Source organism: Zootoca vivipara, chromosome 6 (assembly GCF_963506605.1).
Source record: "Zootoca vivipara chromosome 6, rZooViv1.1, whole genome shotgun sequence".
Lineage (NCBI taxonomy): Eukaryota > Metazoa > Chordata > Lepidosauria > Squamata > Lacertidae > Zootoca > Zootoca vivipara.
In genome coordinates, this window is record NC_083281.1 from 18,971,453 (window position 1) to 18,994,768 (window position 23,316).

Here is a 23,316-nt window from a genome sequence, read left to right on the forward strand (position 1 = left end):
AGCCTGGCACTGTCAAACATTTTTTAAATTGAATTTATGTACTGCGGTTCACAAAATATAAAACCATAAATTATATAATCAAAATAAAAGAAACATCCCAATAACCCCACCCCACCCCACCCTTAAAAAACCACATTTTAAAAGGGCATAGGATGTAAATCAGATCAACCAAATGCCTGGTTAAAAAGGAAGGTTTTTGCTTGGCACCTAAAGGTGTATAATGAAGGTGCCAGGTGAACCTCCATGGGGAGAGCATTCCACAGACGGAGCCACTGCATAGAAGGCCCTTTCTTGTGTTGTCGCCCTCCGGACCTCGGAAAATGATCTGATGGCCCTTGAGGCTTCCCACTTCCGAAGGCCCCCTGCCCTCCATCCTCTTTGCTGCTGAGGCAGGCCTGTTAAGCGCAGGCCCCGTTGCTAAGGCCCGCATCCTCCCTCGGTTGCTAAGGGCCTCGCCCTCTCTCCAAAGCCCCGCCCCTGCTCAACGCTGCCGTCGTTCCAGCGAGGCGGGGCCCCCGTCGCCCAGCAACCACCCTTCTCACCGCCCCCCTCCGGCGTTGCCAAGGCGCCGCGGTGCAGCTTCCGGGCGCGGCGAGGTGAGCCGCGGGTCGCGACTTCCGGCAGGTAGGAGGAGGAGGAGGCGGCGGCCGCGGCCCGGCGGAAAAATGGCGGCGGCGCTGGCTCCTCCGGCCCCAGCCGCGGCGCCGGTCCCCGACGGAGGCCCGTCCCCGCCGCAGCCGCCGCACGAGATCAAGAGCCAGTTCCGCACCCGAGAGGGCTCCTACCGGCTGCTGGGGGCCCCGGAGCCTCGCGCCAGGCCCGCCCCGCCCGCCGCCCCCGCCTCGGCTGCCGCCCCGCCGCCCCCGCCGCCCTCCGGGGTTCCCGTCGGAGCCCCCGCGCCGCCCGCCCCCTCGCTGCCCCCCGTGCGCCTCTCGCTGGTGCGGCTCAGCCCGGCCTTGGGGGGCGTAGGGGGAGGAGGAGGAGGCGGCGGCGGCGACCCGTGCGGGGAGGGGGACCCGGTGGGCCTGGCCGCCGAGCGCAGCCGCGTCTGCTTCAACCTGGGCCGAGAGCTCTACTTCTACTCGGGCTCCGGGGGCGCACCGGGGCGGGGACGCAGGGTGAGCTCCCGCCGAGGTTGTGGGGTGGGGGGAGGTCAGAGGGAGGGGGGCGATGGGTAGGGTGGGGCTGGTCCAGGTGAGGAGCGGGAGGAAGTGTGGGTGCGCAGGTATGCAGAAGAGGGAGGTTTAGGGTGTGGTTGGTGGGGGGGGGGGGTAGGACCAGAAAAGATGGAGGCAGTTTTTGAATTGTAGTAGCTACCACGAGGGTCTTCTAGTCCAACCCCTTGCCATGCAAAAGGAATCTTTTGGGACTCGGAATCCACAGCCCTGGGATTGAGAGCCTCGTTCTCTACCGGCGGAGCTATCCCAGTATCGGGGTGTTCTGTGCGTGTGTTTTGTAGTCAAGCCGAGGAAGGGCGTGCAAGGAGGAGGATGTTGAAAGGGCAACTGGGGGTGCGGGGAGGGAAGGAGCAGTCAGGCTGCCGGGAGATGTGCAGGAGCAGGTGGGAAGGCATTGGGGTGATGTGGAAGAGGAGGCTACGGTGGCAGGAGAACAGGGCTCAGAAATGGCATGGGGTTGGTAAGGAAATGGGCTGGTCGGTAGCTAATCTCAGAAGCTGGAGGAGTGTGGTTTCAATTCTTCGCAAGAGGGAGAATCAGTTGCTTGCAGAGGTATTTGCTAGTCCTAATGACCAGGGAAAGCTAAGGCAAAATGACAAAAGGATGCTTTTGCTTAATTTGGAGCTGTGGTTTCCTGTGGCAACTGATAATCGCTTCAGCGTAACTAGGCAGGAGAGCTTAATAAAGGCTCCTTCCCACCAGCAGCTGTTAGATCACAAAGTGGTCGGTGTGGGGCGAGTGACTTTCGTAGCCTTGCTTGGAAAGTTGATGTAGGTAGCCAATACGAAATTGGTGGAGAACAGCAGTTGCTGAAAGACAAAGAAATGTGGGGTCTCCAGAGAGGGTTCTGTGTGCTCCAAGGCTATTCCTGTGCTCCACACACAGCTGTAGGCACTCCCTGTGTTTCTTATGCAAAGTGAAGGAAGTGTCGGCAGGTGGCTTTGCCATCTCTTGCTTTCATGTCAGATTCCGTTCCAGTGCTTGATTCCTGCAGTCTAACTTCCCACCCATTCTATTTTTGCTGGCTTTCCAGTCTATCGACCTGAAGAAGCCCATTGACAAGCGGATCTATAAGGGGACGCAGCCCACTTGCCACGACTTCAACCAGTTCACTGCTGCTTCCGAAAGCATCTCGCTGCTGGTTGGCTTCTCGGCTGGGCAAGTGCAGTACTTGGATCTCATCAAGAAGGATACTAGTAAGCTCTTCAATGAGGAGGTGAGTCCAAAGTGTTCTGCAGAAGCAACAATTCAGAGTCGATGCTGATCAATTGGAGTCTCTTATTTCATTCCTCCCAGGTCAATGGGCTTGGGTTAGGGCCTCTGTTTAAATGTCACACTTCCCTTAATTGTTGCTGTTAATTGCTTATAACGTGTAGGGCTACACGTAGTAGTTTTCGTTGGCTTAAACAATCGAAGTGTGGTTTAATATGCCTGCTTGTCGATTGTATTCTTAAGTCGCCCTGAGAGATTTTTCAGAAAGGCAGCTGGGAAATGTTGCCAGTTCATAGCCATAGAGCTGTGCCCCAGAGACGATGCCTTGGAAAAAGAAGTACTTCAAGCCAAAGTTGGCACAGGAGTTTGGCCCAAGGCTACTTCTGAATGTGCTGTTCAGTGCTGGGGGTTGCAACGGTAGCTCTGCATAACCTCTTCTTGACTCTTCCTGGCCTATGCTGATAATCTCTGCCTAGAGATCAGTAAGGGCAGTTAAGAGACTCGTTCCTGTTAAATATTTTGTAGTGAGAGTGCGGTGCACATTTGTGGGCCTGTTCCCAGCAAGTTCAAGCAGGGAGGGCTGCACTGAATGGCTGGTGGAACTCCATGGGCCCACCTCACCTTTCTCCTTTCCTCGCCTCCCACCTGACAGAGGCTGATTGACAAGACAAAGGTCACCTTTGTGAAGTGGATCCCCGAGACAGAGAGCCTCTTCCTGGCTTCCCACGCGAGCGGCCACCTGTACCTCTACAATGTGGAGCACCCTTGCGGCTCAGCCTCGCCCCAGTACACCCTCCTCAAGCAGGGCGAGGGCTTCACGGTCTACGCCTGCAAGAGCAAGAGCGCCCGCAACCCGCTGCTGAAGTGGGCAGTGGGCGAAGGAGCGCTGAACGAGTTTGCCTTCTCGCCCGACGGTCGCTACCTGGCCTGTGTCAGCCAAGATGGCTGCCTCCGTGTCTTCCACTTCGATTCCATGCTCCTGCAGGGGATGATGAAGAGCTATTTTGGGGGGCTGCTGTGTGTCTGCTGGAGCCCCGACGGGCGCTACATCGTGACGGGCGGCGAGGACGACCTGGTGACGGTCTGGTCCTTTGCCGAGGGCCGGGTCATTGCCAGGGGCCACGGCCACAAGTCGTGGGTCAACGCGGTGGCCTTTGACCCCTTCACCACCAGCACGGAGGACGACGAGAGCGGCGAGTTCAGCGGCAGCGACGAGGACATCCAGGACTCTGCCAATTTCTGCAGGGTGCGGACCAGCAGCACGCTGTCCCATCTCTCTAAGCACAGCACCAAAAGTACCCCCACGGTGACTTACCGGTTTGGGTCTGCCGGCCAGGACACCCAGTTCTGCCTTTGGGACCTGACGGAGGACGTCCTGTACCCCCACCACCCGCTCTCCCGGGCCCGAACGCTCACCAACACCTTCAGCGCCGGCATCCCCCCCTCGGGGAGCGGTGGGAGCAACCTGGCTGCCGAGGCCGGCGGGGGGGCCCTGCCCCGCTCGCTGTCCCGCTCCAACAGCCTGCCGCACCCAGCTGTCACCAGCGCCGCCAAGAGCCACGTGGCCGACGGCACGGTGCCCTTCAGCATCGGGAAGTTCGCCACGCTCACCCTGCAGGAGCGGAAGGACAAGAACGCCGAGAAGGAGCACAAGCGCTACCACAGCCTGGGCAACATCAGCAAGAGCAACGACAAGCTCAACGTGGTGCCCCGGAGCAAGCTGGACACGGCCAAGGTGCTGGGCACGGCACTGTGCCCCCGCATCAACGAAGTGCCCCTCCTGGAGCCCCTCGTCTGCAAGAAGATTGCCCACGAGCGGCTGACCGTGCTGCTCTTCCTGGAGGACTGCATCATCACCGCCTGCCAGGAGGGCCTCATCTGCACGTGGGCCAGGCCGGGGAAGGCGGTGAGTGGAGCAGCCCCTTATGCTGCCAGGAGGGCTCTGCTGCGCTTCAAAGCTTGGGTTGCACTAAGGAGTGGCCGCTTCTGATCTAGGGGGAGCACTCCTGGGAAAGGGGCGTGGCTCACGGTAGGGTATGCGACCAGCAGGCTGATTCAGTCCTGGCAGCATCTCCTGGGAAAGGCTCCGACCTGAGACTCTGGGGAACTTGCTGGTCACCAGGAGGAGATAATAGCGAGTGGGACAGATCTAGAGCAGGGCAGGCCAACTTTTCATACCAAGTGGGCCACAAAAGTACTTCAACATGGAGAGAGGCCAAAAATTTTGGGGGGGGGGGGGCACGGCCTTCATGCTAAGCATGGCACTGGCCTTTGGGAAAGAGGGGTGAGTCTGTGGCAGGGTCCTAGAGCCCTCCCACTTTCTTCCCAAAGCTGGGAAAAGCACTAACTAGGCTTTGGGAAGCAGGATGGAGGGCTCTAGGACCCTGTCAGAGCCCTCATGCCTCCTTCCCAAGCCCAGAGCTTCAGTTACTTGGATTCCGGAAGGCTGCAGGGGATGGCTGCATGTTAGACCGCCCTGGAATAATGAAATGTTCCCAGCAGAATGTCTGCTTGGCTTCCATTAGCTTAATCAGCAAGGATCTAGACTCCCGCCACCGAGCCTGCAGAACTCTTCATCCCAGTGTTGTGCTTCCCACATGTGCTCGTTTCCTCTTGGTTCCTTCATCCTTCCTTTTGCATTGGCTGCGAAGGAAGTCCCCGAGTCCAGCAACCCAGGCAGTATCCCTCGAATCTGCCTTGGTTTATCGCCCAGAGCTGCAAGTGCAGAATGGGAGCAGGGTGTTGTTGCTCGTGTGGTGTGGCGCCTCCGATGGTGCAGGCCATTAAGCCAAACCACAGGCTAGGAGGAGAGAGAGTGGGTTGGGGAAGGGGGAGCCCTGCCCAGCCCTGGCCCCAAACACTGCAGTGGTGAAATGCTTCATCCGTGATGAAGCAAAATCTATCCACCAAACGGGCCAAACGCTTCATTCCTTGTTGAAGCCCAGGCGCAAATACGGAAGATCAGCTTAGTGGTGGCCCAGGAGAATAATATGCAAGAGGGGAGCTGCCTTGTGTGCTCTCAGAACGCCATCAAGAGAGATGAGGTGGTCTCATTTTTGTCTATTACTTTTCTATTCCACCTTTTCCTCCAAGGAGCAGAAGGCGGCATACGTGGCTCTCTTCCCTACCCTGCCTCGTTTCGTCCTCACAACAACCCTGTGAGGTGGGCTGGGCTTAAGAGATAGTGGTCAGCCCCCCGGGGTCACCCAGTGTAAAGGTCCTGGTCTCCCAGGTCCTGGCCAGACACTCTTTTAAGCACTGCAACACACAAAAAGAGGAGCAACGCTGTTGTGGAACGGCTTTGGGTGGAGTTAAGAGGCCAAGAGCGGGAGGGCAAGTGAGAGGGTCTCTCCTCCCCTGATTTCACTGGGGAGCAAATCCCAGCCGGCCATTAAGCATCTTCCTGTAGCGAGTGAGAATTCTCTCAGTGCTTCCGGCCTACTGCACAACTCATCACCCCCACCCCACCCCCCCAACAGATGCTCCCATTTCCCAGTACTGTTTGGTCCAGTCTAGTTGAAGAAAACCCAGCGCTGGGTCTTCAGGGCAGCTGCTGATGCCTGCCTGCTTGCCTGCCTTTCCTCCTTTCCCTCCTGACTTATGAGTGGGCAGAGAGGCAGACGTCCAAGCTCAATGCCTGCTTTCTCCAGCTGGGAAAGCAAAGGACCAGTACGGGTGTAAGGCAGCAACAAAGCTTAAGAGCTTCTGAAGAGGCCTGGCTTGCTTCTTGGGGGCAACACAGAGGCGAGCTCGATGTCAGTGGTGGCCCTTTGAAACACCAACCCCAGGTGGCCTGAGAGGCAGGGACAATAACCTGATTTAAACTCCTCTGGAAGCAGGTGGGGAGAATCTGCAGCCCTGCAGAAGTTGTTGGACTACAACTCCCATCATCCCTGATTACCGGCCATGCTGCGTGTGGGAGTATTTTGAGGGCCCCTGTCTTAAAGACATGCATTCTTACCCAAGCTTTCAGGAGCCCTGATACTCAATTCTTAAACCTTCTTTTCCTTTTCTTCGCTCATTTTTTCTATAATGATTAGTTAAATATATATTTTATTTACCTTTCAGAAGGCATGTGTTAAGATGGCCTTAGTTTTAATCCCGTGTTATTTTAAATAAACCACTTGGAGATTTATTTTTATTTTTACTAAGCAGTATATAAACTGTATACAAAAAAGTTGCAAACCGCCCTGCACTTAGAAAAGTAGCATCTCAGGGAGAAGGAGCCCGGTAGCCCTACCTGACCTGCTATTTTTCCATGTGCGGGGATCTCTCTCTCCTCTCTCTCTCTCTCTCTCTCTCTCTCTCATATGTGTATCTTCTCTGGTTCTTCTCAGCACTTAAAACTTCTCTCCCCCACCCTGTTTCCTTTTCAGACCTTGAACTCCCAGAACGGCGGCTCTCCCAGCGGCACGGTGGTATAACCCGGAGGCGCTTCCCCCCCTTTGGCTGACCTCCTCCTCACAGGTGTCTGTGACTCTTTGCCCTGCCGAGGTCCCTTGGCCAAGATGGCGAAGCTCTCCGCCTCTCCAGCGGCTTCTGAGTATGTACAGGTTGTCCCCTTCCTCCTTCGCCTGTGACACTTAACTGTATGGAAAAAGAGAGAGAGAGAGAGAGAGAGAGAGACTAACAGAGTTAATATATTGAGACCTATGTAGCACAGGACCCTTTGCACTTCTTCTCAGCTATTTAAAAAAGAAAAGAAAAAAAGTATTAATATGAACCATATTTAAAGCTAAGATCTTAGCACAGGCTGCTGCCGGGGCAGATTTTGCACAAGGGTGAACTGAGCTGCCTCCACCCCACCCTGCCCCCTTGCCCCTCGTATCCCAGACGGGGATTCCTCACTGCCTTCCAGCTGGCCTGCTGCTCTGGACTGGATAGGACCCGTCTGCGATCTTCACCTGCCCTAACCCAGTTCCTCGGAGAAAGCGGAAGGAATCCCTTTTGCACAGGGGGAGAACGACCCTGCCCCGAAGGAAGAACACCTCCCCTCCTCTTCATCTCTTCGTTTTAAATTTTATGTGTGTTTTGCACAACGCGTCCCAGTTTCTTGTGGGACCCATGGCCCTCCCCTCCGCCAGCAGGGTCTTTTCAGTCTTTAACAGCAGGATTCTCTCCCCAACTTTCCCTCCTCCTCCCCCCCCCCCAGTGTAACCAACTGGTCCACAGACACACGTTGCCAGGTGTTTGAGATCCAGCGAGATACTGCCCGGGTCCTCTTGCCAACGTCCTGTGTCTCAGCCTTGGGGCCTAGACAGCTGCCCATCCTCACAACCTTCTCTGTGGTCCTTTCAGAAGCAAAACGGATCTTTTTCCTCTGAACTGAGCTGACAAGCGGCTCGGTTTGTCAGCCCTTTCTCTTCTCCACGGATCTGCTTTTGGGTTAGATCTCGTCTCGGGCCTGTTTGTACCACATGGCTTTCCCCACACCCACCCCAGTTTGATTGACGTATGTCTGTCAATGCACATTTTAAATAGCCAGCCCTCCTAAGGTTGAGCATGGGCTGCAAACCCCAGGCAGGTGCAAGTAAATCAGTTGGAGGTTTCAGCCGCTCAGAAGCCCACAGTCTCAAACCCTTGACTTGGAAGGGTTACATTTACAGGAGGAGGAGCTGCCATCTTGTTTTCAAAAGAATAAAATTGGGCACTAGTGGAGGGTGTTTAAGAGAACGTTGAATATTGAAGCGGAATTATCCGTGCAGTAACTGGAAGTTCATCCGTCCCGGTAGATGGTTGCTTGGGCTCGGCGGTTTTCCTACTGTGGATGTGGCTTAGTAGGAGAGGGCAAATATTTTAGGTGGAGCCAATTCTGTGATGTCATCGGCTGCTGCCGGCAGAGAAAGCCGCCTGCTTTCCTTTCTCGCCAAGCCTCTTGGCCAGAGAGAAGAGTCAAGGGCTGAAACAAACAGCAGCATGGGGAGAAATTAAGACTGGGCAGCCATTCTGGTGCATAACTTTGCGCGGAGCCTTAAGAGAGCCCTGGGGATGCCATGGTAGGTCTTTCTTGGGGCATGGCCAGGATCCCAGTAGAGCTTCTAGACCAGTAGAGCTTATCTCTAGACATTTCAACTGCTTGTCTGTATTCTGTCCACAGGAAAAAATGATAGGAATATGTGTCTATTCTGGGCCAGGCTTTGATCAGCTCAGGACAGGTTTTGATCGGCTTGAGGATTCCGGGTTGCACCTGATGCTAGGCCCTACGCAGAGTAGACCCGTTGGAATTAGTGGGCCTAAGTTAGGCCAGGTAATTTAAGCGGGCCTACTCGATAAGTAGGGCTTAGCGCCAGCTACAACCCCTCCTGTTGCAGAAAACAGCTGCTCCAAAACGGATTCAAAAAAATACATGCGTTCAGTACGTGGCCATTTGAAATATTCCTAACATCCTTTGTCCCTTTGATCCTTTGGCAATTGAGGGCAGTCTTAAGAGACACACGCAGAGAGCCAGTTTTCTGCAAGTGTGTTCTATTTTATTTATTGCTTCATAAGCGTTAAAAGTACAGTTTGGGGCAGCTTTGAGCCTCTCTACCACACCTGCATTTATGTATGCAGTGCCATGCTTCTGCGGCTTATCTTACACCCTGGAGTACAGGCGGAGCAGCCTTCGCCAACCCAGTGCCCTCCAGGCGTTTGGGACTACAACTCCCACGAAGCTCAGCCTATGCAGCTGTGGGGAGTTGTAGCCCAACACACTTGGAAGGCTGCAGTTTGGGGAGGGGGTGCTGGGGGAAAAACTCCCAATAACCTGGGCTGAAAACTTCCCGCAAACTTTCCAAGAGGATCCCTCGGCTTCATGCACTAGGAGCAGTTTTCTCTGTGGGGACTAGTATTCCGTTTGCAGCTCTTTGCCCTGCGGATCTGAGCTTCCAGCAAGAGCCAGGATAAAGGATGCTGGTTTCTGCAGAAGCATCCCATGTCCTACCAGTTTGCCTGTTTCCCCAAGTGTATCGTGGGGGGGGGGGCACCAGGATTTGTGCCTGTAACAGTCTCCCAACTCACCAGTAGAATTGGTTGAGGCTTGGCACTGTCCAGTGGACTCAAAAGCAGCTCTCGTTTTTATAGTGTTTCCAGCAGAGGCAAGCCTGGGCAGGAGCAGGGCTTGACTGAGTTGCTCTGAAGGCAGGGCTTCCTGCCTGCCATGCCTGGTTTCTAACACAAGAGGGCGTAAGGCTTGACCGCGCCTGGAAGGCCCTTCCCTGGGATCCCAGGGGAGCCGGCTGTCATTTTATGGTGGCCACCTGCACATGCCCAGAGGCGCCCACGCTCTCGTTGGCAACACCTGCGCACATCCTGGGGTTGGGCCCTTAGCATTCGAGACTCTGCCCCGTCACAAGCCCAGCCACCTGCGTTTGCCACAAGTCTTCACCTTGGGACGACATATCAGCTGCCCGGCAAAGGCTCGAAGGCGGAAGCCAGCCTGGCAAGGGGGCCCGTCTTGTATGTCACGCTAAGCTCACTGTGAACCCATCGTCAGCTCTGCATCTTGCAAAACGCGGCCCATAGAAAGCAACCGGGATAGGTGGGTGGGGGGAAAACCCCTCTCCCAGAGGAGGATTGACCATCACAGGACTGGCTCCCCTCCCCCAGGAAAAAAAAGCCATACTGGGTGCAGAGCCACTTCACACAATCTTCACACCTGCTTCATCCCAGCCTGGTCAGAGGAATGTGGGGAGCAGAGGAGGGACTCTGCTTGGATCCTTCACAGAGACCTTGGCGGACAGTATTACTTTTGCTCTTTCCCTCCCCCTTCCCCCGCTGCGCCTCCCAAATGCATGTGGCCCTCGCACTCTTGTCTGCCTCCCCCCCCCCCAATCCTGCGGCCTTTGCCTGCCAGCTGGTGTCTGGCAGCCGAGACCCCCCAACCCCCCCCCCCAAGTCCGCAGAAGAACACGCCCGGAAGCTGCGACGATGACGCCCCCCCTGTGCCTTCGTCACTTTACTACCTGCTCTCTAAACGTTTGTTATTGTTGTGTCTGAAGAGTGTTTAAATTATAGAATCGTGAACTCCTATTTATACTAAAGAGACAGTTTTCACACCACAGCCTCCCCTGCTAAATGATGGTGGTTTTGGGGGTGGGGGGGTGGGGGCTCGAGGGAAGGGGAATGGAAGCATGTGGAGCATAAATTCTGGTGCCAGTAAAAGACCCACCACGGTGGATGCTTTAAGAAAACAGAGAGAGCTCTGTTCTGCAAAAGTCGGTGCGTGAGATGGCTGACGCGTAAGAGAGCCGTTTTCTTTGTCATCACATGTGAAAGCGTGGAGTTGCTTGTGATGATGCCACGAGTGTGTCTTGCCACCTGCCCCACTTCCTTCCCCTCCCATGTTTTGTCTTGGCCCTTACTGGTAGTTGCAAAATCCCCAAGATGCCTTCCGGACATTGCAGTGCAGCAAAAGGCTATGGAATAATCCAATTTTATTTCATCTCTGAAGAGGGAGCAGCACATCCTTAGCACACATTGTCACAAATGTACAGTGTTCTCATGCACCCAGCCCCCCTGTGCCATATTATTACACAAAGGAGGGGAGGGTATGGGGAGGGGGGAGACGGAATAATAAATATGGGGAGAAAGGAGGTAACCAGGGGCCAAGAGGAGAGCTTAGTGCAAAACCTTAAAACTAGTACAGTTCCCCCCCCCTTCAAGCTAAACGTTCCCCGGTGCTTCGTTAGAGACGGGTGCGCACACACCTTCTGATTTGCTTTTGGAAGAGGCAGGGGACAGAGGCGCACCACCCGCTCGAGGGGGAAATGAGGTTTACAGCTAAACACCACAATCCCAAATAAATTACGAACAACCTTGTGTACGTGTGGCAGTGTGGAGCAAGAAAGGCTTGGTGCTGCCACCAGGTGCCAGAAGTGTAGAAGTGCAGGTACAAGTCATTTTTCTGTTGCCAGTGGCGCTTCACATCAAGCGAGCTCGAGACACGCATAGCTTTGCAGTCTTCTCCAAGGTCCCGCCTGGGCCTTGGGGCAGCTACTCGGAGACCGTCCTAGTCTGAGCCCAGCAAATCCCAGGTGCAAAGCGTGACTCAGAAGCACTGCGTACAGCATCTGCTTCTGCAGATTCCGCCGATAGCAGAGCATCCTCCAATCAAAAGTCCAGCGGAGCTGCAGGTCCTCTTCCACTGGCCGTCCCTCCGCTGACTGCCCTTGCATCAAGCTCCCAAAGGGGGGCAGGAGCTGGTGCAAAGCAGCCATGGGTCATTGGGGCGGCAGTCGTAATCCGAGGGGGGAGCATCACCTCGTTGGCTCAAAAGGGGTAAGCGGACGCTGCGTCCCCAGGAAGACTCTTGCCACAAAGGAAACGCGCCCCCCCCCAGCCTTCACCTCTTGGAAACAGCCACATTGGAATCGGAGACTGTGGAGTCATAGCTGGGGGGGAATGGGGGGCTGACTAGAAGGGCTGGGAGGCAGGGCTCCTGGGCTCTTTCCCCTACAGGAATTTAAGGGGTTAAATTCCTGAGGATGCTGGGATTCCTGGATCCTACAGCAGCTCCCAAATTTTGCCCCTCGCATTTGAGGCGGAGCAGCCTGAGGATAAAAAGTGGGAAGGTGGTAGTGGTGGTTGAGAGGTCTTGGGGGGGGGGTGTCTCTGCCGCAGCCACTCGTGGCCCTTTAGGAAATTCCTCTCCAGCTGCTACTAGTAATGTGAGCTGGGGAGACCAGTGCTGTTTTCACAAAGCGAGGCAAGTTCAGCGGCAGGGCTCAGAGCGTAGGGAAGTGAGGCCCCGGGGAGTGGCGTGGGCTCGGCTGTTGGTTCAGACAGCATCTGGGTTGAAAAGGGTCCTCTTCTTTGCCAGGGCACGAGAAGGGGGCTTTCAGTCCTCTGGGCCCCAAGCTCCCTTCTGGGGCAGTTGGCAAGTGATAAAGGAGGTCCCAGGTGCCTGGCAAGGGCTGAGCGGACCGAGCAGCAGCTAGCTGTTGGGCACAAGGGTCTCCCCCCGGTCCCCCCTTGTCGATAGCCTTCAAGCCACCTCCACCAGGGTCCGAGGAGAGGCTTCCAGGGCAAATCTGCCAGTGCATAAGAGCAGGTATCCCACCTTGACGATGCAGGGCCTATGTACCTGTAAAAGGAAAACAGGCTGGTCAAAACAGAAATAAAGAAGGAAGCCCTTTGGTTTGGGGGAGAAGGGGGAGTCAGTGGATTTGAGACCCAGCGGATTCCCCGCTGCTGGAACCACAAGGGACTATAAGTCATCCTGCTTGTCGGAAGAGTTCCGCGTCCCATTAAGGTAAGAGTGCAAGTAGCAGTAATAATGGGCTGAGCTGCTGGGCAGACGGGGCCACTCAAAAAAGGCCCTGCCTTCCCAGAAACCTCAGCCACTTATTTGAAATAAAACTTGGGAGGCGCCCTCAACCCCTGGGAAGGTTTGCTTTCAGGTATGTAAGAATAACTGTACACAATCCTGCTTTCTCTGTGCTCAGTCACTCCTGCTACTCTCACACAGTCAAGCCACGCCTGGGTGTACCACTGCAAGGCAGGGTGTCCTCACAACTGAGTATTCTGCCCTAAAATTAAAAGGTTTCTGCCCGTGGAAAGCTAGCATGTTGAAGTAGGCTATTGTCTTTCTCCCTGGCACGCTAGATTTCTTCAGGTAGCTGCAGGAATGGATTGGTCCTTGGTGCTCAGCAGAGGCTGGTGGAGAATGAACACTGAATAACAGGCACTCACAGAGAGACAGAGCAGCCAGCCTCCCACAAGGTTGCCTACAATGGGCTCAAGAGGACGCATGGCTGGAGTGAACTGGAGCAGACAGTTCTGGGCCGGCCCATCCATGAGGCAGGCTGAGGCAGCTGCCTCAGGCAACAGAATCCAAGGAGCATCTCTTCAGGCGTGTCTTCTACCGCCGGAGAAGTGGTTGCAGTGGCCCCTGGGTTCTGGCAAGATCTTTTGCACGATACCGCCAGAAGCCAAGGCTGTGTGACGCCAGCAAGGGAGGCTTTGGTGGGGGCGGCGAAATGGGACGGGGTGCCCTGGTTCTTGGCAAGCTGGGCCTTCGTCCTGACTTTCAGGCGCAAGAAAACAGGCAGACACTTCAGCCTAAGCGGACAGGCCCATTGGCGCCATATTATTCCAAAACCACGTGCCACAAGAAAGGCTATTAAATAAATGGCAGCTTTTATTCCCGTTACTTTTATTAATTATTTCACCCCGGGGTCCTTGGGGGGGGGGGTTACCCGATTAAAACACTGCATGAAAAACAGTTCAAAACAACTTCCAATCCCCCAAATTAAGTGGACCCTAAAAATATACACATCAGGTGTCAAAGGCTAGGGTGCAGGAGCGGTGTGTTCAGCATCCTCCCTAAGCTGCATAATGGGCGGGGGGTTCCCACACTTTAGGGGCCACCACAGAGAAGGCCCCCCGCCCCCCCAAGCCTCTGAGGGCAGAGGAACTACCAAGAGGGCCCCCTCTGTTGAGCTCGGTCCCCAAGAGGACCTGTAGGGAAGGAGGCAGTTTTCGGGTATTTTGATCCCTCTGCTGTGTGCCTGCAATCAGTGCTCTGCCCCAACCACCTTCCAATGAGGCTGTGTTGTCCCGTCTCTGCACAGGGTCTGTTTTTGCCCTCAATGGCTTTCCGTCAGTCGGGTTTTTTCTTTTTTTCTTTTAAAAACCATAATAACAGAAGAGCTGGGAGGGGAAGGCCGCTCTGAGGCCAAGCAAGCACTGGCTTCAGGTGAGCAGAGGGGAGAGAGAGAGGTCTGTGTGTTCGCACATGCGCGATGATTGCAGCCGACGTACCCTAGAAAAGAGCAGCAAGTGCCGGTACAGAGGTACCACAAGCGGGTATTCACAAAGCCGAGATGCCATGGTGCCGCCTTGCTGAAAAGAGAAAGCAGAAGTCAGCGGGACAGAGTGCCAGGCAATTGGGCGGCGGCGGCAGCAAGTGGGTGGGTTGGGGGAGAGACCAGATCAAAGCACAGCTGCTTGCTTTCTGTGTGCACATCCAGCCAGAAACCCCCGCCCCCCAGCTGCCATTTGGGCTGTGGATTGTGACAACCACAGCCCCTTGTCTTTATGGAACCAAGTTTCTAGTCCTCTTACAATGAAACCTTTTCCCATCTTTCACCTGTTCAAGAAAAACCAAACAAACCAGGAAGTCTAATATTTAAAACACGTGAGCAGGAAAGCAAAGTTGCATAAGAGAATGTGAATAAGCTACATACACCCACCCCCCTCCAAGAATAAAATCAAATGCAAAATACATTCTGGTTGCAGAACTTGGGGTGTGCGGAAGGTTGATGCAGAACCACAGAGCCCCAGAGTCAGACCCCGATACTGGGCAGACTAGAAAGGATAATCTCTCCTCACCCAGAAGGAAGCCTAAGCTTGTAGGGCAAGGGGGACACACACATCCCTTTCCCTCCCCCACCTCCATGAGGTACGGCAACCTGCAGAGTCAGGCTTACATTTGCCAGGTGCTCCACGCAGCACAAGAAAGGGTGGGTGTGGTTGGGGGGCCAGCGAGGGCTCCAGCCCAGAGCAGCTGGAAGGAAAAGAGAAACATGGGCCCGAGTTTCCTTTGTGGGGGATGGGGTGTTGGGTGGGGATGGGAAGGAGGAAGAGGACAACGTACAGAGAAAGAGGCTAGCCGACAAGGCATGCGGGAACAAGCCGGCAGGTGTGCTGGGCAAAAGAAGCGGCCCCGTTGCCATGCTCCGCACATCGCATGCTATGCTTCCCTCGGCGCACAAAGGCCAGCCGGCTTCTCACTCGACCCTCGGCGACTGACAGCTCTCATGTGCTGTCGTAGCTCACGTACTGACAGAGCCGTCTTTCCCATTGGGTTGCGCCAGGGTGCTGGCCTCTCAGGGGCGCCCTAGCGAGTGGGGGAGCTGCGCGGCTTTGCTGGCGGCCTCCCCTTTCCCTGCACGTACGCCATTTGTGCCCCGTCAACCCTATGGCTGGCGGGTGTGCAGCTTGCCTCCCAAGCCTCCACGGGAGGAGAGTGATCCCCGCAGAGGCTTGGGAAAAGGTCGACAACTCTGGGAAAGGGGGTGGGGCGCAGGAAAGCTCTGTGCACCGCAGCGCCGGATACGCTTAAGAGGGCCCTGAGTACAGAGCGCCTGCAGCACACCTAAGAACCTAGGAGGAGGCCTGATGCACCGGGAAAATAAGGTCCCCATTTGTTTCAGCATTCTGTTCTCACGATGGCCAACCAGATGCCCCGAGTGGAAGAACAACTCTTCCCCACTTGAGACTCAACAGCGGAGGCAGAGCACAAAACAAACCCTGCAAGTGTCCCGGGAAAAACCCAGCACATCTCATTCCCCCCCTCCCCGCAAAAGCACAGTGGCCGTTTTTGGTGTCATGATGTCATGTGATTTTCCGCCAAGTCCTTGTGCTTTTCTCAGGGCCACAATCTCACATGGCGGCGGCGCCCCCCCCCCCAACATATGTCTTTGGGTGCCGTGCCATTGTGTGTATTTAGGGCTCCGTGATCTTGCAAGTGTCTCATGACTTGTGCAGGAACACAGACGGGAAGACGTGTGTCCTAGTTTTGAGGGCATGTTGGTAGCCATTGACACGATCTCAAATGGACTAGCCGCGCACCCGCCCCTCTGATGGGCGAGAGGCGGGGTGGAGCTGGAGCCCGCGAGGGAGAATTTTCAAGGGTTAGAGCACCCGCCCAGCACCCAGGAGGTTACAGGGTCCAGAATGCCAATAAAGGAGAACCTCCAGGGAAGGCAATGGTTCCCCTCCAGCTTTCCAAGTTATGCCCTTCCATTCTAGGCTACTGCTAGCGGGTGGAAGCTTCCTCCTCGCCCCAAACCTAGTCAGCGAGGAGCTGGGCCTATAGATCCAAGCATTCAGCCTGCTGGTGGATCTGGCGACAAACATCAGGCAAAGACATCCCAGTCGTCTCTCTGGAAATCCGGCTCCTCTCTGGAAAGGCAGGGGGCGGGGGGTGGCCCCACTGCATTTTAAGTAGCTCATGTGCACATAGTTGGCCAATGGGTCTGCTCTGAGTATGCACCATACATCCAAAGAGCCAAGAGACCACTTTATAAACAGTCACAACTTCCTCCAAAGGAATCCTGGCAGCTGTAGATTGTTCAGGTTGCTGAGCGTTGTTAGGAAACCTCCCTATTCTCTCTCCTTCTCTCTCTCCCCCCCCCCCACAAGCTACAGTTCCCAGGGTTCCCTGTGAAGAGGGATAGATGGATAAACTACTCTGGAAATCGTAGCTCTTGGGGGGGAATAGGTCTATTATTATTATTATTATTATTATTATTATTATTATTATTATTATTATTATTATACCGCCCAATAGCCCATTGGTCTCAAGGCAGTTCACAGAACAAAATCAAAATATAAAAACCACAAAATACGTAATCAAAATAAAAACGACAACAGGTCTAGCAGCACCCCAAACAAGCCACAGCTCCCAGAATCCTCTGGGGGAAGCCATGACTGTTTTAAGTGGTACCACAGTGCTTTCAATGTGTGGTGTGAAAAGACTATTTTCCTCTCGCGCGCACCGCCTTTCAACTGCCAGCCGTCACCCATCCGGTTCCCCCCGGATGTTTTGAACCGCGACTCCCATCATTCCCGACGGTTGGCCATGCTGGCTGTGGATGATGGGAGTTGTAGTCCAAAGCCCCCGGAAGACACTCAGTCCGTGCGTGCGGCTGGGGCCGAGCTCCCTGGCTTGCTTCTGGGCGCAGTGCTGGCCTTCTTCCAAACCATGGAAGGGAAGGGGGTGAAAGAGCCAGGACCGAAGGGGCTGGTCAGCAAGCTCAGGGGTTGCACAAGCTGGACCAGGAACACAAACTGGGCGAGGGGCTGCAGGCAGGGAAGAGGGAAGGGGCTACGGTGAAACTTGCCTTCCTCAGCCATCGGCCTCATCCCTTCAATCTGCTCCTCCAGGCGTTTGATCTGAGCTTCCAGTTCCAAGTTGCGGCTCTCGGCTTCCTTGAGTTGGCTGGGCAGGAAAAAGCGAGACAATCGGTATTTGATGCGAGGAAAGCAGGAAGCCTGGGAGAAGGACTGATCTACTCATTTAATGTAACTTTGGGGTATCCCCCTCCTCCATGGTTTCCCCAGTTTCCCAATGAATGCTGCATATTCTAGTTATTCCGTACCTGATCTTCTCCGCACTGTTTTCAGATATAAGTTCTACTGCTGTTCTTACCCTGAAGCGACTCGCGTTATTTAACTTTATTAAACCTCCACGACGCTCTTCCTGCCAACGGGGCCCAGGAGTGGCAAACACAAAGCAGTAAAACTTTGTGTTAAGGGTTAAGAACATCTAAAAGGGTTAAGAACATCTAAACTAGGTTTGTTTTTGAAGGCCACATGCCCTCACAGCTAATCATTTCATTCGGCCTCCATGTGCCTGGTGGGATTTGGCCCATTCACCCTGTCTGTCGTTCTAACGTGGAAAGTCTAGCTTCCTCGAACTCCATTCATTCTACGCTGACCATAGGAGGTTCTCCTCCAAATCCCTTTCCCCTTTCTTGATTGGGATAATTCTCACGCCCTCTCCTTTTTGGAGTAACTCTGGACTGAGAAAATCCAGACTGAGGAAGGGAGGAAGTGTGGGGAGACAGGCATTCGGAAGAGAGCGTCACACGAGGAGAATTAATGGAGGTTGAGGAAGCTCCAATTGAACTTCTGGGTGGGTATGCATGAGATTGCATTGTTTAATCAGTTTAATCAATAGATTAAACTTGCCGGATGGGGTGGGCAATTCAGTTGGGGCTGCAGCCCAAGGCCGCCTTCGCTTATTTTGGAGGCTATCTTGGTTCTGTTGTGTTACTGCAAAAGGGAAAGAAAAAAATATTTTCTTTCGAAAGCTCATACCAATGACAAACTTAGTTGGTCTCTAAGGTGTTACTGGAAGGAATTTTTTAATTTTGTTTTGCTTATTAAAGTGTGAGTTGACTTACATGCCCTTCGCCATCTGAAAAGGCATCTACATTGTCATTTCGGCAGTACGCAGAGTTTGTACAATTAGAGAACCATAGAACTGTAGTAACAACAACAACAACAACAACAACAACAACAACAACAACAACAACAACAACAACAACAACTCTTGGCAACTCCCAACAGATTATTAAAAACATAATAAAACATCAAACATTAAAAACTTCCCTAAACAGGGCTGCCTTCAGATGTCTTTAAAAATAGTTGGAAGGGAACCTAAAGATCATCCATTCCAACCCTCTGCAATGCAAGAATCTGCAGCTGTCTCATATAGGGATCGAACCTGCAACCTTGGCATTATCAGCACCACGCTCTAACCAACATGGTTAAATGTAACATATTAATCAGTTAAAGAACAGGATTATTACAACACAATCCTGTACATGTCTACTCAGAAATAAATCCCTGTAAATGCATAGTATTTTACTCTAAAACACGAGTCAATAGCTGTCTGGTTTCTAAGTCCATTTTTTGGCTGGGCTGTGCAACTCAGCTCACTTGCGTTTCCAAGCATGTTTCTCAGCTTATGTTTCCAAGCACAATTCAAAGTGTTGGTGCTGATCTCTAAAGTCCTAAACAGCCTCAAAGGCTGAAGGTATACCTGAAGGAGCATCTCCACCCCCATCGTTCAGCCCGGACACTGAGGTCCAGCACCGAGGGCCTTCTGGTGGTTGCATCACTGCGAGAAGTGAGGTTACAGGAAACCAGGCACAGGGCCTTCTCAGTAGTGGCACCCACCTTGTGGAATGCCCTCCCATCAGATGTCTGATAATCTATCTGACTTTTAGAAGACACCTGAAGGCAGCCCTGTTTAGGGAAGTTTTTAATGTTTGATGTTTTATAGTGTTTTTAATATTCTGTTGGGAGCCAGCCAGAGTGGCTGGGGAAATGAAGCCAGATGGGTGGGTTATAAATAACAAATTATTATTAATTGTGGTGGTGGTGATGGTGTGAAACACCCTGAGACAATTTCCTCCCCAGTCCTCTTTCTTCTTTGACAATGTCCCTCCTGTCTACTTTGTGGCACAACAATGGTCTTTTGGTTCCTTCTGAAGCTGTGACTTCTCAAGTCACCCTTGCGGCTTCCCCTGTCGTGTTTGGGTCACGGTCGGAGGTGGGCATCGGAGAGAGGGCAGTTGGCCTGGAAGAAAGATGCCTGTCGCAGACCCCCATCCCATAACCCTCACCTGGCAAAGGTCTGGTTGGCCACCTTGACCATGCTGAGTTCTTGACACAGCATCTCCCGGCTCCTCAGCTCCTCCTCGAGCGCCGACTGCAACTCTAGGAAAGTGGCCACGTCGAGCTTCTGCCCATCCGGGAGTTTGCATGCCTGATAGGGAGCAAGACAGAGGTGTCTGCGCAGCCTCAGACACTGAGGTGCCTCTGGGACGCATTCTGGCTCCGGTTGGTCCCCCAACCTACCAGCTCCTCCGGTGTTTGCTTGGGGGTCTCTTCTGGGGGCAAAGTCCTCTGGCTGCCATCGACCTCCATGCTGATGTCCCTGTGGTCTCTTTCCTCCGGCTCATTCTGTCTGAGAGAAAGGGAGAGCCTCACAGACCCTATCCTGGCAGCAAACAAACAGCATCCGCACCCAGCCTACTGCTTTCTGGCCTCCTTTACAGCAAGGGCAGGCAACAGATGGAGAAAGCCCACAGGTTTCAGTCCTGAAGTTCCTGAAACAAGATCTGATTTGAATAGGAACAGTGTTGTCTGCACGGACCGGCAGCTCCTTGGATTCAGCCATTAAGGGAAAGGTTACACCACTTTCCATTTTCCATTCTCATATTTACCATGTACCAGCTGAACAAAAATAATTGCATAAAATTATCTATGCAAATCTACAAAAATAAACTTTTTTCCATCTTCTTGTAGGTTTTGTTTCATTTCAAATATATATCTATATTATGATTGATTATTGTTTATATTCTGAATTAGATGCATACGGGGCCACCAAAATCTTTGAAGCGCCTAGGGGCCTCTAAAGGTCTCGATCCGGCTCTGTCTTTGCGCAAAGCGGGTGCTCTAACCACTGAGCCACGGCCCTTCCCCAATGGACCAGCTGGCGACAGATGGTTGCTAAGATCCTTGCTGGACTACGGAACGAATTAAGTTCGTAACCAGAGGTACCACTGTATAAGCTAAACCTTAGTGACATGCCTGATGTCCTCTGGCTGGCACAAGATTTATATATGGGCCGCACAAGGTTGAAGTTATTTAGCATTTGTTTATTGCGTCCACACCCTGCCTTTTTTTCCTCCAAGGGGCCCAAGGAGGCCCAAACATGGTCCTTTCCCCCTCCGAATCCAGTTCCACCAACAACCCTGTGAAGTAGGCTAAGCTGAGAGGCAGCGATTGGCGCAAGGCCACCCAGCCAGCTTCACAGCCAAGTGGGGGGATTTGAACCCCAGCCTCTTAGTCCGACCCTCTAGGAACTACACCGCACTGGCTCTCCGCCCACACTCCTCGTGAACCTTTGCCCAGGGGTCAGCTTGCTTTCTGGGACCAGGGACTCAGCTACGCAGCTGCAAATATAACGTCTTCAGTATGTTTAAAGCGCATTGCACAAACATGACACCAGATGGCGATGGTGAGCTAATGCAAAATTCAATACAGTATATATTTTAAAACTTTTTTTAAAAAAAACATTTTCACAGTGGGTTTTTTCTATATAGGTCTAGATTCAGCCTAGGTGTACCCCTGCCACCTTCTGCACAGGTGACGGGACCCCTCTCCTTTCCTGGTGCCTGGCTACCTCACTTCCAGGGCCTGCAACTGGCTTCTGACACCAGCCTTGGGGTTCCCAAGCGCCCCCCGGCACCCCCAAAAGGTGTCTTACTTCGCTGCTGCTGTGTAGGTGTACGAATACCCCACGAAGGGCAGGTGCACCCCGAGCGGAGAGCTCTCCATCACATCCGACAAGGTTTCCTAGGGAAAGGGAGACACAAGCACACAGAGCATGGGTGGGTGGGGGGGTCAGTTCTAACCAGAGCAGCAGCAACAGGCTGGGCATAGCACCCCCTACTGGCAGTGCTGGATTTACATACAGTGGTACCTCAAGTTACAAACGCCTCAGGTCACAAACTCCGCTAACCTGGAAGAGTTACCTCGAGTTGAGAACTTTGCCCCAGGCGGCAGCAAGAGGCCCCATTAGTGAAAGCGCACCTCTAGTTAAGAACAGTTTCAGGTTAAGAATGGACCTCCGGAACAAATTAAGTTCTTAATCCGAGGTACCACTGTATAAGCTAAACAAGCTATAGCTTAGGGCCTCACTCTCTTGGGGCCCCCCAAAAAAATTAAAGGAACAAAAACCTGGATGTACATTTCCAAAATATAAGATAAGAAACATATAAAATAAAACTAACATGCAGCAACAGTGTTTTGTGTTGTGTAGGCTCCTATGATGCTAGCCTGCTAGCCTGCTCCCTAAAATTGTATTTTCAGTTCAACAATTACTTTGATAAAAGACATATTTTGTTATGTGCAAATGGCTTGAGATACCTATGAGGTCCATAAATTACCATATAGCACAAAAAACAGCGACAATTTGTTGTTGACAAAGGACAGCTGGACATATAAAGGGCCCCATTACCTTCAGTAGCTGAGGGCCTCATCAAACCTAAATCCGGCCCTGTCTACTGGTAAGGCTGCCCCACAATTTGCTGGTCAGCAGCCCAAATTATTTTACGACACAACGGGGAACCTGATGTTGCTGAATGACAATTCTCGTTGTTCTTTACCATTGGCCATGCTCGCTGCAGGGACTGATGGGAGATAGAGTCCAACAACATCTGGAGGGCCAGAGGTTCCCCACAACAGCACTAGGGAGACCGCACAGTCAGGGTGGATTTGATTTAAATCAAATCAATTTAAATCACAATTTAAATCACTAGTCAGTAAGAATTGATTTAAATATTTTTCTTTCTTTTTTTACAGATGAAGGTTTCATTTTTGGAATAATAAATTTTCAGAGTAGTTTTTACACTTATATCAAAAATTACTGATTTGATTAGAAATACATAGACAGATAATTATGAAATTACGGTGAGGTTTAAGAAGTTAACTGTTTATATTTGGACAACTTTTCTGCTGTACTTTATTGGAAGGAGAAAAATAATCATTTCCTTAATAACGATTTAAACTATTTACTGTAACTAAAACAATAACATTATAGCATATGTATCCATGTTTGTTAACTGATGTAGTTAAACAATTTTTATTTTTTAAAAAACTTGGACTGAGTTTTAGCACACATGAAAAACTTAAAACAAATCCTTATTTCCTGATGAATAGCCTTTGGACTATAATGTAACTTAAATAGGAAACTATCTTTAGGAAGATTTTTTCCCCTCGAAAAGCATTTTATTCTAAAAATCCAATTTAATTTTTTTTAAAAATCAGATCTAAATTTTTAAAAATCCGATTTAAATAAAGAAAACCCTGATTAAAAAATTTAAAAAACCCAATTTAGATTTTAAAAAATCCATTTTTTATTTTTTATTTATTAAAAAAATCATTGATTTTTATCCACCCTGCCCACATTCATAGCCACAAGAGCGGGGCGGGGGGAGGAAGCCACCCTACATGTCCCGATATTGTCGGTAGTGATGCCCTAGGCAGGCTTTCCTCAACCTTGGGTTCCTCAACGTCCTCAGATTACAGCTCCCCTTATTCCTAGCCAGCATAGCCAGTGGTCAAGGATGATGGGAGTTGTGGTTCAATAGCAACTGGAGGATCAAGGCTGAGAAAGACTGCAGTAGGGTTTCTGAAGCAGGCTTTCAGGGAATGCCAGGGAGCAGACTGGGAAGAGGAGGTGCTGGAAGCGGAAGAAGTAACAGGGCTCAGTGAGGGGGGTGAGTCTGTGGCAGAGAGAAGTCCAGAATCAGAGGCAGGAGAGGAAGCAGGAGAGGAGGGGGGCCGAGAGGCAGAGATGAGTCTGGCTGGTGAAGTATCGTAGGTGTTTCCCGCCCCTCCTGTGTCAAGCTCCTCTCCTTGA

The 23,316-nt window shown here is 52.5% G+C and overlaps 2 protein-coding genes across 7 annotated transcripts in view; one reads left to right on the forward strand and one right to left on the reverse strand.

The window, feature by feature from the left end:
- The first annotated feature begins 637 nt into the window (after positions 1–637).
- On the forward strand, positions 638–10,429 carry DMWD (DM1 locus, WD repeat containing). Its single transcript, XM_035117092.2, has 4 exons — positions 638–1,118; positions 2,212–2,394; positions 3,043–4,296; positions 6,767–10,429. Exons 1-4 carry the CDS (start codon positions 666–668, stop codon positions 6,812–6,814), a joined length of 1,938 nt encoding a protein of 645 aa, XP_034972983.1. The 5' UTR covers positions 638–665; the 3' UTR covers positions 6,815–10,429.
- Positions 10,430–10,787: 358 nt separating this feature from the next.
- The window catches only part of DMPK (DM1 protein kinase), a 43,456-nt gene continuing 30,927 nt past the window's right edge, over positions 10,788–23,316 (reverse strand). For 2 of the 6 annotated variants that reach the window (XM_060275561.1, XM_035117095.2), the window contains exons 9-15: positions 21,160–21,248; positions 19,746–19,854; positions 19,511–19,653; positions 17,219–17,316; positions 14,801–14,877; positions 14,133–14,213; positions 10,788–12,453 (exon numbers count right to left, since the gene is read on the reverse strand). In XM_060275561.1, the coding sequence (XP_060131544.1) occupies positions 12,355–12,453; positions 14,133–14,213; positions 14,801–14,877; positions 17,219–17,316; positions 19,511–19,653; positions 19,746–19,854; positions 21,160–21,248 (696 nt within the window). In that variant the 3' untranslated portion in view covers positions 10,788–12,354. The remainder of the gene's footprint in view (positions 12,454–14,132; positions 14,214–14,800; positions 14,878–17,218; positions 17,317–19,510; positions 19,654–19,745; positions 19,855–21,159; positions 21,249–23,316) is intronic. The other 4 variants (XM_035117096.2, XM_060275562.1, XM_035117098.2 and 1 more) reach the window with 4 other exon arrangements.

Coding starts and splice junctions, on each gene's coding strand:
- DMWD (XM_035117092.2), top strand. CDS start 666: ATGGCGGCGGCGCTGGCTCCTCCGGCCCCAGCCGCGGCGCCGGTCCCC. Junction 1,119..2,211: donor CACCGGGGCGGGGACGCAGG/GTGAGCTCCCGC, acceptor CTGGCTTTCCAG/TCTATCGACCTGAAGAAGCC. Junction 4,297..6,766: donor GGGCCAGGCCGGGGAAGGCG/GTGAGTGGAGCA, acceptor TTTCCTTTTCAG/ACCTTGAACTCCCAGAACGG.